Below are 20,851 nucleotides of genomic sequence, written 5' to 3' on the forward strand. Positions count from 1 at the left end.
GCAATATTCTTTTTATTCGACTCCATTGCACGTTTTCACGTACGACATAAGATACTTTACGACACCGACTGACTATCTTCTTTATCCCGGTGGGACTTATGATACTTTTGGATTTCAGTCAAGTGAGGAAAGCATTGCACGGTCACTGACTCCAAGTGTAGAATAGCTCTCAATAAAATGCAAACTTTGCTACTGCTACTGCCGGATCTCATTACAATGTAGATAATGTTGCGGCTGTTTGTTTGCAGTCATAATCATCAGGGCCCGGCTTGTTTAAGCGTGCAACTATTGTTTGCTTGTCAGTTTTTCCACAGCATTAGCTGGAAGCAAAACATTGCACAATGCGCACGCAACACCAATATTATTCTACAAAGTGAAGTGAAGGCAGACTGAGCTGTCACATTGGAATTAGTCCTTAGCACTTTATTTGCCTTGCAGTGTTAAACAGCGAGAGAAGGCTTTAACAAGAACTTCTTGCAGCTTTGGGAAAAAGAATTCTTTGAGAATCTGGCTTGTCTTTTGATGGAGAAAAAGCAAATAGATATCTATTTTTTTGCTTGAGCATTGAGTCTTAACTCCTTTTTTATTTCCCATCTTGCCACGAATGCATTTTAGCAGGAGAATAAGTTATTCGATAAAACGTCATGGTCACTTACAAACAACCCCAAAAAACCAAGGCACTGTGCACAATGACTCATTGTGAAAACATTTATGAGGAACAGATAATGTAAAATAAACTACTCTGCAGCTATAGAGGCAGACTCATTCAATTTCCTCCAGGATCTTATAAAGGAAACAGCAGAATGCAAAGAGAAACAGCCCCGTGTTTGTTTTGGACAAAAACATGACTCCAAGTAAGTCCGCCACCATTATTGTTCCTTGTAAGGAACTACACACTTGACTTCCGCCATTTTTGCCACAGCATCATGATGGATGATAGCAGACTATTTCCAAATTCACTGCTTTGCATGAGGAAACTCGCTAAAATACACTCAAGTACAAATCCAATTGGATGCACACAATCGAGCAGTGAAAGCAATTAGCAAATTAGCTTAGTATGGATTGAAAACCATTCCTCAATACAGCGTGTGACCCTCCAGACCACCACCACAGCAGTTTGTGGCTGGGGAAATAATTCAAAAAAGAATAAATTCCACCTCGCTCAACTCAATGGAGAATGAACAATGAAATCATTTCTCTTTTTAATTGAACCCACCACGTGAAGCTCCCTTTAATTCTCCTAGATAAAAAAATAAATAAATATTGCAATCATTCCATTGTAATTTTTGCGTTAGATTCTGTATTAACGGCAGAAATAAAATGAAATGAGCGTCAGAGCCGATAACGCTCTTACTTTTGCTATCATAACACGGACAGAAAAAAAAAGCACCCCACATGCTCATTACAGAGGCAGTGCCTTAAAAGTGCTACATGTGAGCGAGGTCGGCCAGAGTGCGCAAGCACCGAGGCCTGCCCCGACAACACTCATTAAAGTCACTTTCAAGCCTTCATCTCCTCACCAGTGCGCCTCTTCCAACTCACAAGAGGGAGAAGGGTGCAAAAAAAGACCACGATTGTATCTCGGAATATAATTAGCAATGGGAAGCATCATCATACTAATAGGTTTTTATTTATCCTCGGCGGGGGCTCATTAACATTTGCTTCCGCTTTCTACGAGCAGATTGGCAATCATCACATTTTAACCTGCTTCCACGGCGCCATTTTGAACTAAAACTTCCAAAGTCGAGTTCGAAGAAAGCTACTCGAGGAGATTGTATTCAAACGCAGGAGGAAGGTGAGCCAAAGTGGATGATGTGTCCCAGGTGTGCTCTCCATCCCCAGCACTAGTTAAGAGCCAGGCACGGCAACGCCTCAGCCATCCGTCACCATGGAGATAACAAGCTGTCAAGGCCAGAGAGGATCACGGGCCACAGAGGCCGGTCACTCTGCATGAACACCGCAGGAGCCAATCAAAGAAGACAACCAAAAAAAAAAAAAAATGGAAGCGAAAGGGCAAGAAAGACAGAAAGAAGGCAATGCGGGAGGAAATAAATATGATCGGGGCTTCAGCTGCACTCATGTTTGAACGGGGAGTGGGGGAGGACGGCAAGCAGAGTAACATCGGTCAACACCGGGCTTCAAAAAAAAATAAAAAAATCACTGCTATCGATTTTCTACAGCGACGGCTGCAAAGTCATTAGCATGAATTTCACTTCCATCCCAGAATGGCCTTATGAAGCCTTCAAATGTAGCAGGACGGTATTTCAGTGGAGCTGATGACGGCAATAGCAAGCGTACCTAATGGAGTGTCCTGAAGTGGACTGTGCCGGAACGGGAAAGAATACTGTAGTGGCGCATGACGGAGGGCTTGCGGCAACAGAGGAAGTGCTCCAGGTGCTCTGCCGCAGGCAGGCGTGGGAGACTATTGGAGATAGAGACCCAAGTGAGTGGCGGACAGATTTATTGATCTGCCAAGAGATGGTGAAACAGCCTCTCTCAAACACACATTGCAGCAGGCCCACATTTCACAAACCTCATCTGATCTTGTCGTGGCATATATGCTTACTTTGTCCTTACTTGAAGCAAATCAAATCAAAAGCCTCCAAAGGCTGTGCTATTGTTCACACATGGCATTACATAACTTTTTTTTTCTGTCCAGAGCCTCTTGAACTAGTCAACGCCAAACGGCATCAAACCCACAGAGGGAAATGCTAAGCTGCGTGTGTCCTGTGACATTCCCGTGATGGATGCGCACACGCACAATGCGGCAGCTCAGCGTGATTTTTGCGCGCTCCTGATGGGAAAGGATCATCTTCAGTCCCAAGCCCGCTCAGCAAACGCACGGCTCGGTGTCGCTCGGACACGCAAACCAGCGCACTCACGGCTGTTTATGGTGCATGAGTTTAAAGGCATTGACTTAAGACGATGAATGGTACTCGTGCTTATTTATGGGCGGCGATCGCTCAATAAGGAATCGTTAATTGAGTGTTACAATGCGGATGGATCCTTTGCTGTATCTCTATCAGCAGTTTCGATTCACACATTCTTGGTCTCTTTTTGGTGATCAATGATTTGAAGGCGCCACCGATCATTCGTTGCCTTCTAAAAAAGGACAACAATGAAAGACTTTGTGATTTATGTACTTGTCTTGTCCTGCAATGTAATTAATCCCGTCCGTCCGTCTGTGTTACAGAGGCCACGATTTGCTTAAATACTGCAGGCCTGAATGTTGGCATTCAAAATGTCCTCCTGACAACCGGCAAAAAAAAACAAAAAAAAAACGCTTACTCAGCTCTTTGGTTGAGCTAAACAACACCACCGCTGGCATCACAATCCAGTTGCCATTCAAAAGAGCTGACGAGCAGAATTGAACATTTCAAGGCATATTGAGCATTCCTGAGTGCAGCCAAGGAAAGGATATGGACTGGAAACCATACGGATGCACCAGCTGCGGGGGCAGGTGGTCTGCTTCAGGCAAAAGAAGACCACGGGCGCCAGCTCCGGGAAGGGCACCACAAGCGCGCTCAGGTCACTTCCCATGCTGGCTCGGTCACCTGGAGCCACTTCTTCGATGATGTCATCAGCCTGCGCCGAGCCGTAGTCCTCGCCGTGCCCCGGCGCTGGCGAGGAAATGCCCCCCGGCGGCGCAGGACACTCCTCGCTCGTCATGGCGACCCAGCCGAGCTCTGAGAAGAGACGAGAAGCGGGTTAAGGAAATGACATTTTCGGATGAAACTGTGACGAAAGCCAGCTTTGATAACATTTCAGTCTGTATAGAGGAGCAATCTTCATTTCTCACTCATAAAAGACAAAAACAAGAGCATTATCTCATGACTTTTGTTGAATTACTCATTTGTGTCGAATTGTTCAAATGATTGTAATATTATATTGACCATGAACTGTGAATAATGTTCTCTGCGCCTTCTCGAGCAACCTTTGTACTTATTCAGCCTAATCACTACATGAATGTTTTTTTTTTTTTGCAGCAGTAGGAGTCCTGAAGTGTCATTTACTTTTAAGCCACTGCGGCAAAAACAATTTAGCAGCAGTTAGTGGGCATTTCTTAAGCTTCAAAGACATGGGCGCAAGGTAAATAAGCCAAGCAAATGAATTTATGGATGTTTTAAAGGCTCACAAAAGCTGCACACCGGCATTAACGTTAAATAAGGTTCGTGCAGATGTTAGACATCACTATTTCATCTTGGATGACACCATGTCATTAATTCCAATGTAAAGACGACATAATGCGGCAAGTAATACTAGCCCCCAAAAAAATGCAAGGAGGGAGGAAAACCCCACAGTAGTAAACGTAAGACTGACAAATAAAAGCTTTGGGATTTTGGCTCTAGCTAGCATTCCAAACGTGAAACCAGTCGGACGTAGCAGCTGAAGCTTGAGTGGATGCAAAATAACATATTGAGCTCGGGAGTCCACTTGCTTTTAACTTGCAGCCAAATGAGGCAGCCAGCGTGGAGGCAAGCCAAGGCTACAAACACATTTACAAATACACACTCACGGACACGCGTAAGAAGCTAGCTAGCCATGCAATTTCAGCACTGGAACATTAACAGAAGAATGTTTGGAGGCGGCTGAATGATTATTTTAAGCGGCGTGATCACGTGTGAATGTTCATTTTGATTAATTACTACAGTGTGTAAACACGTAGGTACAGTACTTGTGGATTTATGCTAAATCCTACGACGGCAGGATTAAGTGCTAGCGAAGGGAGAGGCTTTGTTTTTATAGGATAATTATATTAAAGGCTATTTTTTTTTACAAAGGAAGAAAATAGGACACGAGCGATATAATAAGCAGTATGTAATCCTCTGACAAGATTGCTGAATATGGTAAACAACACAATATAAGACAGGCGGCTAAAACAAGAAGCAAAGCTTGATACTAATTTGGTTACTGCACAAGCACAGAAAAACAACAATCGTGGCTAAACTGATCCGATAGGAATTGTTCACAATATCATAGTTTTTTTTCCATCTCAGGGGGCGGCCATTTTGCCACTTGCTGTCAACTGTGATGTCATTTTCAGTTGACAGCAAGTGACAAAATGGCCGCTCCCTGCGATGGGGGAAAAAAAATGGCTGAATTTTGCTTCTTATATTCAACAATGACAATATTAACCAGAATGCCATGTTTAGACTAGCCAGGCACATACAACATATTATAGGGGGGTAAAAAAATTGGGTTCACTTCCCCTTTAAGCCAGAAGAAGGCATAAAAATAAGTGTCTCTAGCAATATTTTCTACAAAAAAGCTTGCTAGACAGACTTGATAGCTATTACTGTAAAGCAGACTACCCTAAACTCTCCAGTAACATTAAATCAGGTTTGGTCAATTAAATATCCATCCATCCATCCATCCATTTTTCACACAACTCGAGCTCATTATGGTCACGGCTGAGCTGAGGCTTGCCTCGGAGCTAGCGTACATATATGAGAGCACACCCAAGACAGTCCGAGCAAATTAAATATCTTAATATTAAGATCTTTTGCGCGTGTGGTTGTGAGAGAACATGAAAGAGAACATAAACTCACACAGGCTCGCTGCAGGTGACACACACACAAACATGCTCACAAATTAGCACCTTTAATTGGACGAGCAGATGCAAACTGCACCATGAAAACACACTGCGATAAATAGTAACACAATCTGGGTCTCATTGAAAGTTCCTAAAGGGGAATTTCATTCTTTAACAAGGCAAATTTGTGTGCATACATTGTGTGTGTGTGTGTGTGTGTGTGTGTGTGTGTGTCAGTGAATGTCCCCCTTTGTGTGCCACTGTGTGATTTGGAACAACGCTGAGCCAAGCAGAGGTGCCATGCTTCAGACTTCTGCACCAACTTAACACCTGGCTACGACCTCTGCGGAGCGCTTTCTTACACCGTGACACAATACAATCGGCTGACAACACACACACACAGAGTGAAAAATGAGCAGGAATATTTCAGGAAAAAAGGGCACATCCCCAATGAATGGTATACATAGTACGTATCCTGTGTCAGCACAAACACGGCAATTCCATTTGGAATGATGAAAATGACACATGACTCCAGATTATCAATATATTCCATGGCAGAGTTGAATGTATTTATAAACTAGCCAGTGACTGAGGAGCTAAGCCCAAATGAGACTCTTGGCTTTTTGACAGCATCATAAAACATCTTTCCAAAATGTGATTAATGCCACCGGAGCCAAATGGAGAAACATCATTTCCATTTGGAAGCTTAATGGCAAGTATACATAAACAACACCTTCCCGGTTGGGAAATGTATCGTGACTGTTGAAACGGGTCATTTGTGGAACATATGGAGTTTAAAAAAAAAAAAACAACACATTTTATTTCACACTTGTTAAAGGTCACAATGGATACTTTGATGCTTCACCTGCATTTGTCATTTGAAGTTACATTAACACCAAGCATGAAATGGTTTGTTAACCTGCTGACAGGCAAGTATTCAGAGATATACCTCCAATTTTCTGCTTTCTGCAGCCAGAGGTTAGTCATGGATGAATTTTGGCCAGATGTTCCTTAGCTTCCTCCTCCTGTCATCAGAAGGTTTGGAGAGTGACTGTCTGTCTGTCAGGGATTAGGTGGAGCCAGTGGCCCCATCAGCTTAATCTGTTTGAGCGCTATTAGCTGTAAACAAGCCGGCAAGAATCTACATTGACCGTTTGGGTGCGCGGCCTCACGGCTTACATGCTTGATTGCCACTGCGGCTGGATTTTATTGGCGCGGTGCTAACGGTTTGGGAATTAGATCATGACCAAGACATTTTTTTTTAATGTCGCTGCCAAATTTCCTCAAGTAAGCAAACAAAATTGGATGTCCGGATGCTCAAATGAAACGTAATCCGATTGATTTTCTCCCTGTCATCATCTGCGCTCTGTTGTGTATTATTTTTGCTAAGTGATGCAGGGAGGAAGGACATTGCTTCACTCCAGTCCAGCACACCATTGACTGATTGATGAGCGTGCCTCTCAAGTTCCCAACACAAATGTATAGTTGGCAAGATAGGGGTGGTCTGATAACGTTGCTCATGATTTACTGTCGGACCTCTCGCTGTCACTCTTACATCAGGATAAATGACACAAGCGCTTTTCTTGGCCAGAGAGACAGCCGTTATACTTGCGGGCACGGCAAAGCAGGGTTAATCATATCCGCCCTGGTGCGGCCTGTCAACTTGCGTGTAAAATATGGGCGAGCAGTCGTGCTGTTGCTCACCTCACAGTGGCAGAGAGACATTCTTACCACCTCAAAAATAAATTCACATGCATCAAATATTAAGGTGCCCTGACGCTGGAAATAAAAATGTGATGGAACACGTAGCAAAGGTCACAATGCTCGCCAATGTCAAACATGGAGCATCGGTGATGAGACAGGACCGTTTCCAAAACTGTCTGAGCAAAGACTAGGCTCACCCTTTCACTGTCCACTTTCATACATTCACAGTCAAAGGTGACGACAATTTTAGATTGCTTTTCATGGGATATTTATATTTTATTTGATATTGTCTGTCTACATGTGTTGCTGCACCGTTGCTGTTCAGACACGCATGGCTTTATATTACAACATAAGACTACCTCAGCAAAATAGAGTCAGTTGTGCTAAAAGCACATTTCATTCCTTCATCGAGTGTTTTGTGGATCATTCTCAAGCCGTTTGACTGGATGTGGGAGGGCTGACGCCAAAGAGCATGTCCTCCTAAATTAGCTGCTGAGCAATGTTGGCCATTGAAGCCAACAAGAGGAGTGAATTCTGCTGACTGATAGATAAGGAATACCAGACAAATAAAAGAGTGTTGCCAAGGCAACGGGTGTCTGCTGAGCACTTTTGGGACGTATTATGCTTTCGTTTCACACACTTGTTATTGCCAAAAGGCCTTAATGTGTGTGCGCCGCAAAGCTACAAATCTATTTCCGCGTCATGTGATCCCGGGGGGGTGGCGGAAAATTGTTAAACACGTGAAGGCGATAGGAACAAGACATTTGAGTGGAGAAGGGTGGAAAACCAAGGAACAATCGAGATTTAATCATAGAAAAGATGGAGACAACCCAAGAGAGGGAAGGCGGTAATTGAGAATGACAAAGACCAAATTGAAGGACAACAGACACACACACACACACACACACACACGAGGAAGGCAGGAAAGAGGAAAAGTGGCCACCTTATCTGAAAGAAAAATAGCGGTGAGATGAAAGAAATCATCGTGGTGATGATCATATACATTTCGGGCTTTTCCTGCATCATGTAATGATTTACAACGTGACAAATATTTGTATTATTGCAGTTGTAGCTCGCAGTGATTTAAAACTACTTCATTCCGAGAAGTCATATTTTTAGCTACGCCTGTGAAAAATATTCCAAACAGTATGACGCAATGTCTTTTTTTGGACAGCGTCAATCAAAATGGGAACGTTATCTTCATGGCATTTATTGGATCTCATTAGACGCTGCAGGTGTACCTAATGAAGTGTCAGATGCATCCCTCCTTCTTTTTCCTCTCCTCAAACCTTAAAGCTCAAAGGAATCCTCGGTAATTACCTCATTTGCACAAACACGCTCATTGTGCCAGAGAGAAGGAAAGAAGGGAAGGGTCAGTGCCTCACCTGCATTAAAAGGAGGAAATGAGCAGTGAAAAGATTTCAACAAGAATCCACTGGCAACTTCTACGTGAAGTAAAACAGCCCCTTTATTTGGTCTTGTCCGGATTATTTCAGCATTTAAAAGCATCAAATAAAATCACACTTGTGTTGCTCGAAATATTGCCTTGCCTGGTTTGTTTATCAAATAATGAATATTGATGTAAAAAAAATAGCCAAACAATTTTTTGCTGGCTTTCTTCTTCTTCCCTCCTTCCCTCCCTCATGCCAGCCTGCAGGTAGAACGCCGCCAGCCACCTCGCTCTCCGCCCCCCTACTTTTGTCTTCAGCGTCCATTCCTCGCCATCTCTTCCCGTTTCCATCCCCACAGAGTGCTGTGTCAGGTCTTTTTACCCTCAGCCATGTAAAATGAGATTTGAAAATGGCTCTTGGAGCATTTGTGGCTGGCTTGCTTGAAAAGGCACAGCAAACTCAACACACACAAGCACAAGGCCAGTTGTAAATATAAAAGATTGTGATGGCGCTTCATAGCATACTCACATATCAAGGGAAGGATGAGGAGAATGGGTCAGGGATTACGGGCGAGCGAGAGGGAGGCAGGAAAAACGGTGAAAGAGAAGAAAATGATACACAGCTGGGGCGATCAAGTGGAACAAAACATGGAGGCTTCACTTGAAATTCACCAGCCTTCCTGTTTTCAGTTTCCCCAGAGAGAGCGAGAAAAACTGTGCGGGGAAATGCACTGAGCTGGCTTTAAAATGCCCGTCAAGTGTCAATTGATGCTCTCACATTCACACCTAAAACAAAAGAAGATATAGCCACACACTTCAAGATGACGCTGCTCTTCCGTAGTTGGCATTAATTAGTATCCCAAAAACTGGATATTATTCTATTTTTTTTTTGCTGCACACACTCATTCCATTTGGGTTTTTTTTTTTTCTTAACTGGAGCCAGTTTTGCATGAGTGGTCTTTAATTGAAGATTGGTTAGCGTGCTATTAGCGCTTGGGTCACACTGGTGTTAATGCAGCAACGCAGGTGGGATGGAGATAATCCTGCCAGCCACAAATTGACTTGAACGCTTCTATTTGCACCTAAATAACCCCAGCAAACCCGCTTACAACTGAATTATTTAGACTTTCCCTTCCTTTCCTCCGCTCTTCATTATTTAGAAGATGACAGATTTGCTTTGCTGTTATTTCCCTTCACTACGTGGTTGCACAAAGCTTCATTATGATACTCTTTCTAACCCAAGATTTCCGGCACCATTTCTCCCCCCCCCCCAAATTCTCCGGGGCCGATATGGATCTTGGAGTTATGACGAGGCGGGTTCCACCTGCTCCATCTTTGAAGCCGACAAATGCAAAAAGCTTTGCTTGAAGTGAGGCTTTTACATGATCAGGCAGCCACTCAGATGAATCAGCCCTGTCCCACTTGCCCGCGTTTACATTACGTAACTTCAGAAACAGAACGGTTGTCATGGCAAAACAAATTTCAATCACACCAAAAAGCAAGCGTCTCTGCGCAAATGTCCGGCTCGCTTTCTATTTTATCCATTGAGGTGATTTGTTTAAATCCCAACACAATCGAGTGTACACTATAAAGTCCTTCAAGAAGACAAAAGGAGAAGAGAGTGGCAGAATGGAAAAGATGTGGTAGGAAATGCAAAGATATTGTGACAGCGGGCCAAGATGGAGGCAGTTCTACACTGTCAGGCGTGGGCTCCCCCAGGGCTCCTTAAATGCATTATGGTTGTCCGCTGGGAACCACTGAAGTCATTAGCTGTACTTTTTGCTTCAAGACAAAAATAGTCAGCGTTGCCTCAACGGAAGCTTTACACACACGCACGGATATTTAGAAACAAAATAAGGGTAAATGTTTGAGGAAGAAAAACAAAATAACACACTGATAGAATCGGCCAAGTAGAAAAGTTGCTTGAAATAATGCAGAGGCTTTAATATAAACATGATCCATATTAGATTCTAGGTCAGACATGTTCAAGAGCTCGCCTTGGAAAGAAAAAAAATATTCAAGATCCTTGGCATGAACTGAGTGTCATTTCCATATCATCTCGGCAAGCATTCAAGGTTGGTGTCACTCTGCCGTTATGCGTGGCCTGCAAGTCATCCGTGGATGACTGCGGGCAAAACAGCATCCTAAAGTCAATCACCTCAAACTTGCCCGGGAAAACTGTGGAGCAATGACCTTACATAAATGTCAAGCCAAATAGATGCACTTTTACTTTTCATCAGATTGAAATTTCCCAGAAGACCAAAGTCATCATGCCACTCTTTTGTCAACCAGCCACAAGTGGACAAAATTTTTTTTTTTTGGGCTGGCGACCACAGCAGGATACGATCGAGGTGAGCAGCTGCCACATGAAATGAGGTCTTAACATGAAATATTCATTAAACAATTACCTTGTTGTACATGCACTCGGGGCTCCTGTTAAATAAAACATACTTAATGCTTTCTACATTTGCGTTGCTGACCTTAAATGTACAGCAAATATTGTGGAGGGGGAAAAAACGTATCCTACGCTATTGTCTTGAGCTTTCAGGTTCAATTTGAAATTGTTCATGTGGCAAAGTGCTGGACTTGCAGGGGGGCCATCTTGTGTAACATGAAAATCAATTGCTCTTGTCTTAAAGCCTTGTCCTGTTTCGGCTAAACTGCAGCTACAGCAACAAGCGTCGTTTTGCCTTTGTACCTTGTGGATTTCTTTAAGCCCCTAATTGGTCTTTCCTTTTGTTTATCCAGCTACATGGAGTGTGAAAGTTGACAAGATGGATTTGGAAGATTACACTTGCTGCAGCCATCATGCTGATAATAGCGCCGCTGTTTGAGGGCCCAAAAAAAATGGAGATCACGAAAGAACTTTTTAGCGTGACCATCTCACAGCATCTACAAAGCGCAAGGCAAAAAAAACATTTTCCCAAAGGCACATATTAGCCTCCTTCCTATATGTCACGCTGCTGGTTGGCATATGAGGCGGCATGGACACACGCACATACATCTGAACGAGCGGCTTTATGTAACATAGATTCCGTGACAAAGCCGACTTGTTTTCTAATTTGCGCGCTCGCCTCACCTTTGTGCGCACACAGTTGTGGCAAAGGGTGAAAGAGACAAACACCATTGCCGAGTGCCAAAATAGGGAAGAAGCCAATTAGCAAAAGGATGATTCACGGCTGATCTTCAAAGACCGTTCTGTCTCATTTCTCAAATCATCCACTGGCTCGGCCTCACCATCTCGCCTGGTATGTTTTGTCTCTTGCTTCTGGAGTGATTTGCTATTTGGGTCTCGCTAGGTGCGCTTTTTTTTTTTCCCCCCCATAAGCTCGTGACAGACGGAGTTAATAATGCAGACGGCCCTTGTTTGTTTGTTGACTAGAGAGGTGCTCGACTGAATCCAAAACATATCACTTTTGGCTCGCTTATTTCTTGCCTTAAGTCTCGGGCTGGATTTACAATACGCGTTGGGTTTAAGTGGCCGATGTCGATTTCGGACTTGAATTGACGTGTACAATAGGGAATGATGGCAAGGAGTGTCTTGATATCATTTGCATGAGTGTGTATCTCTGCAATAAAAGCTGAGCAACAAAAGAGCTAGCGAGCGAGCGCTGTGCTGAATAAGTCATGAAATTAAATGAAGTCCATTTAATACAAAACATTCTGGATGCTTTAATCGGCCTGGACGGATTCTGGCCTTCATTACTTGAAGTGAAATGAAGGCATTTCTCTACCGGGCGTCATCAAGCCATTTCTAATGGTTCACGCAACAATAATGTGGCATATCCGGTCAAAAGAATCATATTTAATGCTCAGTGCTTTTGCAGTATTGTGTGTCAGCAATTTGCATATTGATGGTGATTTTAGATTGACAAAAGTACCCAATCTCTCAATTTGAGATGGCACATATGGTCTCTTTCCATTGGTCCTTGGGGGCTACCTGCTGCCCACTGGGGACTCCATTGCTTTTCTGGATTTCACTGCCACACATAGATGGACATGTTCCATGTAGCCCAGCCATCCCCCCAAAACACTTAATATGCAGCTCAACTCTTCCATACAAGACATCCCAAAAAGTCGACTTTCTCTTTTTGACAGGGCAGGGGCCAGCTTAATAGAATTGGCAAGACAAAGAAGGGATTGTTTGCTAAATGAGGCGTGTGAGAGGAAGGCTGGATTCAGCATAGAAATTCATTTATTAGCCCCGCTTGTGATCAACAAGCATGGACTTGTGGAGCTTCGAGGCTGTGTATGCATCTTCCAATTAAAAGCTTTACAATGCTTATATTTGACCTGTAAGAATCTAATTATACCAGGAGATTTGGGGGGATGACAAATGCCACAATAGTCATCATTAACAAGAGTAAATCTCATGTTTACCTCTTGTAGGAGCTTTCGCTCTACTCTGGGTCACGTCCGCCATTTTTTGATCTCCTTTGCATTTTTCTTCTCTTTCATCATTCCATTCCGTCAATCAAATATGGTAAATCCACTTTGTCCGGGCTCTAGGGAAGCGCTTGACTACTGGAGGAGCTCGCGTGAGAGCGGAAGAACAATCGAACCAGAAATGAAGGTGCAGCAGAAGCATAAATAGGTGCTGGCTGATTGCTGATTTCAAGCACCTGCACACCAAGGTGAGCAGAAAGGCAAATAAGGTGGGCGTGGCTAAATGGCACAATTGGACGGGAAAAACACCGAGAGCCCACAGGTTAACGTTGGAGCCCAATGGTGATGCCGATTGCTGATTCTACAATAATGAATCAAATCCTGCATCAATGTGTTCTTCAGCTGATGCTTGATGGCACGTGGCGTGACTAAAGCAATTAGTCGCAATCCCTCACTTGACCGACACATCATTAAGATCCTTGACTAATGTTTTGCGAGCGTTTGGAAGAAGGAAGGAGCAGGTTTGGAATGTCACATGAGCGAGGATATGCTTTCATCTCAAAGTTGTCAGCGCGTGGGATTTGACAACTTGTTAAGCCATTTTGATGATGAAATTTCAATCAATCACGTGCAGCCAAATTGAAGATAGGCATCATTTTCAACTGAAACCAATCATCCGATTTAAATTCGTGATTATGACACCCTTATGTCATTCTTGTACATCTCGTGGCAGGCAAGTCTCCTCAATTTAACAAAAGCGCCGTGTCCTCACAAAGCATGTATAAAAGTACACACACACACACACACACACGCTGTCAGTATAGCACGATCAATCAAATCTATCAACAAATAGACCGAGTGAGGCCTGACATTTACACCCCTGCAGCTCTCAGCTTTGTGTGAACTGTGGACTCATATTAATGTGTGTATTACCTATCCAGCATGAAAGGAAGTTGGCTGTGGAAAAAACAGGCTGATTTTGCCACGAGACAAAGACAGAGGATGAATAAAGTGTTTGAATGGATGGGATGGATAGATGATGCTCCATCATGACGCTCGCTATCTGCAACACAGCTAACCTTTGGCTAAAAGCACAATTTGCTCTTTCTGCCACTTTGCTGTTTACACAAAATAGATTTTCCTTTCCTGCATTCACAGCGCAATGAATAAATGAGATATGTTCATCCAGGGAAGCTTTCAAGAAGAGCGATGAGCATCCAGTGTCATCCTTGTGAAGATGGCGCTGTTTTGTCAGCAACAATCATGCTAAGCACCGCGGTGTATGAGCGCACTTGTGTCCTGTTGGATCTGAGATGTACATATTCTGTAAAAACACCAGATCATTGGCTAAAAAAAAAAACTGCAATTGGAGGAAAAGTTTTTTTAATCGATAGAATAATGCTTTCTAAACAAAAGACGCTGGACATTGGGGAGAACAGGTCGGGTTCTACTTAAATAAAGTGACCAGATGGCCGTATTTGGCTGCCTTCCTCCGCGTTTCAGGAACTGCTCCTCCAATCGCGGAATGGCTTCTTCTGCCAACCATGACAGCAGCATCTCCATCGCCCATATTTCACCTCCAACCAGGCAACGTTGACGTTTGTTATCAAAGCCGTGTTGCGGGAAAAAAATCCCACATCAATCGGACGGGGATTTATCCATCCCACGCCAATGCTAAACGAGGCGTTCATGAACTGGCATCACTCTGCCTCGGAAAAGGTCACAATTTGTCATCAAGGGAGCCCATTTGCTCCCATCACTAAGCGCTGAGCACATCCCGCTTGAACGACGCGACGTGTTGTCCGTCAAAATGATTTAGTGATGCTAGAGCTGCCGTGGGTCGCCGCCGTCTGCGCTGACAGCTAACAAAACGGCCAGGGAGGGAGGAAGCCGAGGAAAGGTGTGCCGAGAGAATCCAGTTATGCAGCAAATGAATCCTTCAGCTTCCCCGCTCATGTCATTTATTCCGACTTGGAACTCGGACGACTGGGCGGGAAAGTCAACGACATGCTGAATACTATTCTGCTTTTGAAACCGATGACCAAATATGGCATCCAGGGTGAAAGTTGATTACTTTCTAAGCAGGGATGGGCCAATCATGACCTGAATTGTAAACATCCAGAAGCTAAGGTGATCAAAGACATCGATCGTTAAGAAAGATGAATGGGCAAATCAACAAGAATGAAACCGGGGCTTGGAAATTCATCCCCCCTCCAAGGGCGTGTTGAATAATGTAGAAGAGAACCGGGAGATGAACCCAAAGTCCAGGTCATGTGACATATCAAATGTGGATGGATGGAGATCTGGAACCTTTCTCTGACATGACCCATAAGAAACGCCAAAACTAGCATGCCGCGTAGCACCCCGTTAGCGTGTCGCCGGAGATTAGCTGGAGTCGGGAACCGGCGTGGGTTTGTAAGCGTTGTTGCGGAAGCACCTGGATTAAGCGGCCATGCTAAGAACAGCACACAAAGGCACAGTTGAACACTTTCGAACACTTCCGGCCGAGGGTGGAGGATTTATTTTCATCGTCGCTCGTCTTTCGTAAGAGGCCCGGTCGAGAAATAGATGTGACATAAATACTGATAGTAGGAAGACAGAGCAGGAATACACGCGAGGGCTTCATCTAGAACAACAAGCGCTCACTCTCTCTCCAGAGATAATGATCATATTAAAAGTGGCGGAGCAGACTAGTGGAAAGAAGCAGGAAGAGGGCGAGATGACTTCTGATGAAAGCAACCTGCCTAATGTTGTCAACGACAAGACGACAACGCCTGCCTGCTTGTCTGTTCGCCAAGTCCAATTAGGACTGAGGAGGAGAATTACAATTGATATGTATTTCTTCAATCTGGAATCTTTTGATTGGCACCAAAGGTGTCGGTATTGTTATTTTTTTTTTTTTTTTCTCTGAGCTGCTACGTTGTCAGTCGCCTGGATACGACGTGCGACATGCACGCATGCACCCCCGTCTGTCCCGTCGTGGTCATATTCGCTATGACACAATAGCCCAGCCTGCGGGTGACTGTGCATGAGTCAACAGCTCATGCACGTGACTCACGTTTGCAGGATGGGGGGAAAAAAATAAAGAAATCTGAGAAAACATCATCTGCTGCTGGTGTGGCTGCGTTAGAGCGCCTCGTTGTTGGCCGTGAGTGTGTCTGACATGACAACTATTATTTTTTTTCATACTTCCGCCTCGTTTGAATCATTCTAACGGGGTGAGATTTGGACTTTACAGGCACTTTAAAAAGCCATACTGAGAATAATTTGGGACTTCACTGCACAATGAAACGGTCCTCCTATAAATCTTTATTAAGATGAGGGGCGCTCGGAGATCATTAGATTTTGTCGGCCAATTAGTGTGAAACTAGATGTTGTACGTGAAACCAATTCTGTCGCCACATACGTATCCTTTTTTCGATCGTGTTTCTCTTGGACTGGTGTCTTGCACATTTGACACTGTGTAATATGGACAGTGGCGGCAAATGGAAGCTCTGCTTCTCTCTCTCTTTTGCCTTGTGTGGCCTTTGTGGGAAGCCTTCCCTCCTTCCCTCCCTCCAGGCGCACGCAACGCACACAATTGTCCAGCCATTGTTTCAGCCCACTGGATAATGGCAGCAGCCTCCAGTGGCATCCGCCTGACGCTCCTTTTCTTCTCCTTCTTTCTTCTTTTTTTTGTTTTCATCCCCTCCAAGTCTCCCCTGACTTCTCACTTGATCCCTCTGTCATCCTCACCCACGTGTCGCTCCGATGCACTCGACCCCCCGCCCCATTTCTTTTCGACTCCCAGTCTCTCGTGTCCGTCTTTCCTCTGGTCATTAGACGTTTCTTCTTATCTCGGCGGGAATGTCTGGCTCTTTTTGTTTTGTTTATGTCTCACGTCTCCCTATTGGCAGCATCTCCTGTTCCTGTCAGGTTGTTGAAAGCCACCGCTGACCTCTGCCCCCCTGTCTGTTTCTGGCAAAATGTATACAACACTTTGAGTTTGTGAAGATTTGAAACGCAGTTGCAAACAGACCACCAAAAGCATCTTGCTAGCTATGACGTTAGTGTGTCAAAAGCTGAGCTGCACTGTGTTTCTTTCCAGAGTGGCTGCACGAGTGAAAACCCTTTCCTGACGCCTACCCAGTATTATATGTTCTATTTGGTACACCTCAGTACTGTTCTAAAAAAAAAAATCATTTTTGTTTGTTTGTTTGGTGAGCTGTCCACGACTCATTTTGTGCCCTGACCCACCAGTTGAAAATGGCTGCCATAAAGTAGGCTGCGTGTTATCAACTGATGAGCCTATTTTCGGGTGTTTTCATTTGCCAACTTGCTTGTTGGTATTGTGATATAACAATTGTTACCCACACGTGTTGATGACTCCTCATTAGGTGCGTCTCCGTACAGCATCGACAGCTGCATTGTCAAAACAATCATCGACGAGCAAGTCGTTATCTAACATATCATTGCTTTGAATCAAAATGAAGCACGAGATAATGTTAGGCTCCCCCGAGGTGACGCGCCTTAGCAAGAGGTGACAGAAAGACAAAGGAAGCAAATATGTATGATCAGGCTCATTGATGTCTTGTCCCTAGGGGTCAAAGTTCATTGGAAATAATTGCCCCTTGCCTGGCTACGGCACCTCAGGGCATTTGATGATTATAAGGAGGCAGCTCGGGACTTGCAGTAATTCCGCAGCATGAAGCATAAAATTCATCCCGGGGAGGGGTGGCGGAGTGGCGGAGTGGCGGAGTGGCGGAGTGGCAGAGTGGCGGAGTGGAAGCCTGTCTCTCTTCAGCATTCCGTTTGTTTATGTGTGCAATCCAATCATATTACTTGGGGACTGGAATGATGGCAGCCTTATGCAGACCAATGAACCCACTGGCGTGGCGCAACAGTCAGACTAAATTATATACGTCACATTAACCCCACATGCTTTTATCTGCTGGCTTATTCACTCCCCGCCACAATATTAGGTACACCTACACAATCTAATGGGAATTCATACAGTATTTCAGTATCAGTATTTTAGCATCTTCGTTGATTGATTATATCATGGCTTTTGGTTTAGGAATGAAGTGGACAAAGCTGAATATTGCACTCTCCACAAGAAGGTAAAGTGGACACAAGAGAGCGTGGGAATGCTGCTGAAAGCCATCCAAGTAGTCTCTTTACAATAAATACATTTTATTCACTCGTTGCCACTGTAAAATCATTCACCCTTACACTTGTCCAACAAGACAAGTTTAAAAAAAACAAACTTGTGCGCACTATGAAGGTGATAGCGACAAAAGCTCGTTCAGGACCACGGACAGCGCCATACGCGCACAGTTCAGCTATTTGCATCATAACGCTTACCAATTGTATATTTCTTTTACATACACACTGTTGGGGGGCCCCGAGAACCTTTCTAAAACACACAAAATAATCTCAGTAGTTCTCATGCACGAGCAACACCTCCCATACCTTCAATGCATTTCCACCCAGATGTTCCTCGTGAACAAATATGAACATAGGCAACATGGAAAACGGGGCAAACTTACCTTGACTGTCATTAAAAGCGAAGAGGATGTCCAGGAATTACTGAACAATCCAGCCTCGGCTTTCCAGCTCGGTGCACACCATCAAGAATCAGTATCCTCTGGCCATGATCAGTTCGTGTAAAGTCTTTTTTTTTTTCTCCAAGAATGTCGTTGAAATGCTGCCGTGTAAAGGCTCCAAAGCTCGGCTGAAGAGAATGTTGAGGGTTTTTTCTTCTTCTGCGCGTTGCAGCCCTCTGTGGCTCCGTCTGGTGCGCACCGGTCCTCCTTTTTTTGGACTCACATGTCCAATAATGTCTCCCGCCTGACCAGGTTGGATGCAGGGGTGGCGGCCATTGTGAGGAAGACAATGTCAAAAGTTAATTAATATTGGGACTTTCACTTCAAGCTCCATGCGCGGAAAATTTCTTTGGGGGGGGGGGGGCACTTTTATTTTCCACCCTCAGTCACGTTGATCGAGCACGCTGCAAAAAAGGGGAAGAAAATTCGACCTGGCGTGTAGTTGGAGGAAAAAAAACCCTCCTCTAATCGACAAACGTGTGGGAAAGTATCAATTTAGGTGGCAGGTAGCGATTTCTCCGAGAGGCGTTTCCTCACAAAATTGCAAGTTGCTGCAAAGAAGAAAATCAAAAAAAAAGAAAGCAAATCCGTTAGAACTTCACTTCATCGCGTCTTATTTCCTCATCCTCGTGTAACAGGTGAAAAGGGACAAAATAGTTTCCACGCATTTGTTTGTAGTTTGTCTTCTGCAGCGCGCCACAGCATCACCTCTTCTCACTGAAGACATCTGAGTGTGTGCGCGTGCACGCGTGAGTGAGCGGCGAGGGAGAAAGAGACGAAGGGGGGCGCGCGCACGGCGGGGGGGGGGCATGCGATGCACCTGATGGATTAAAAGAGCGCACAAGACTTCAAGTCCACCTTTAGTAGTGTTGAATAACAAATACTCATGTCTTTTGGATTCTTTTGAAGGAGAACACGAACAAGCTTTTAAGCTCGAGCGGGAAAATCCTGCACGCCGAATTGCATAAATTTGACGAGTCGTATTTAGCAACACCAGCAGCTCACGCTAGCTAGCTTCGTAATTGGATGCACGCAAACGCGGACACAAGGCGGCGGCGGGAGCGCGCACGGCTGGAAACACCGGCCGGCGGGGCTGGCAGTGGCGGGCGCGAGCGCGCTTGCTTCAAACGGGGTGGGGGGGGGATACGTGAAGATGTTTGAAACATTCCAATTGAAATACATTTGATGTCATTTGTCAATTTGTTCATGCACCACTATTGCTAATTATAGCGCACTTCCCCGACATGCCCTTTCCCAATGACTATGTTACAAATTCAATCAGTTCTCTGTCAAAGTAAAATCCGTGCTAATGTTAATGTTCATCCGAATGTCACGTTTTGTCTTCAGACGTCCTCTAATCCATTGAATGGGCTTTTCATAGCCGTGTCCTCTGCACGACCTCTTTATTTTGCCGCGCAACGTTTCACATCCAAAAGTTTTCCACGATGGAGCTGATTTGACTCAATCACGGTGCATGACAAGCGTCCTCCCTTTTCACTTCTTGTCCTACACCGAATGAGTCAGACTTTTTGGACGCGAGACAAATCTTGAAGTTTTATTCCAACGTTCCACACCATCAATATCCATCGTGTTCATTAGAAAGAATCATTCCTTATTGAACAGGTTACATGGGAAAGAGTGAGGCTGCAGGGATTTGAGATCAATTAAACATGACCACCTGACTTGACATGCCAAGTAAGTTCCCGCTAAGAGCCCCCCTCAGGCTTTAAGCACACAATGGCGTCACTCAATCTCGCTCTCGGTCGGTATATCGCCAGCAAACCTGGCAATTTTACTCGACGGTGTGGAGGAATGAAAATGCTATGTTTTACCATGGTGAGGTTCTGACTAATTCACTGCATCATGTGCAAAAATACCCCGGCTTGCCAGTTTGAGGTGAAGTGCGTTATTCATAAGTTGTGAATAATTGAAGTTTAGGGAGCACAGCTGGAAGAGGAGTTTGCTGAGTGTGTGCTTTGTCTTGCTTGGCACTTAGGAAGAATACAATGCTTGATGGGGTCAGCCAATTAGCTGGCGGAACACACCGAAGAGGTAACGTCTATATTTTAATGATGACGATTAAGCTGCGTGATTATGATTAACAATTGAGATCTCCCTGTCTAATGATAATAGCTTCTCTTTGGAAAGAGGCTGCATTCATGTCAAGAGCACATTTGCAAATGGTCGAAATGAAAATGGATTTGGGGATTTTTATTGGTAGATTTTGGAGAAGACTTCAATACAACTCAATTC

General features: G+C 44.4%; 1 protein-coding gene across 9 annotated transcripts in view; it reads right to left on the reverse strand.

Moving 5' to 3' along the window:
• Positions 1–13,183, reverse strand: part of LOC147043784 (voltage-dependent T-type calcium channel subunit alpha-1I-like) — a 57,002-nt gene extending 43,819 nt beyond the window's left edge. For all 9 annotated transcript variants that reach the window (XM_085933450.1, XM_085933449.1, XM_085933448.1 and 6 more), the window contains exons 1-2: positions 13,008–13,183; positions 3,420–3,686 (exon numbers count right to left, since the gene is read on the reverse strand). In XM_085933450.1, the coding sequence (XP_085789576.1) occupies positions 3,420–3,686; positions 13,008–13,050 (310 nt within the window). In that variant the 5' untranslated portion in view covers positions 13,051–13,183. The remainder of the gene's footprint in view (positions 1–3,419; positions 3,687–13,007) is intronic.
• Positions 13,184–20,851: the final 7,668 nt, after the last annotated feature.

This window comes from Syngnathus leptorhynchus, chromosome 16 (assembly GCF_054491065.1).
Source record: "Syngnathus leptorhynchus isolate UIUO chromosome 16, UIUO_Slep, whole genome shotgun sequence".
In the NCBI taxonomy this organism is placed as follows: Eukaryota; Metazoa; Chordata; class Actinopteri; order Syngnathiformes; family Syngnathidae; genus Syngnathus; species Syngnathus leptorhynchus.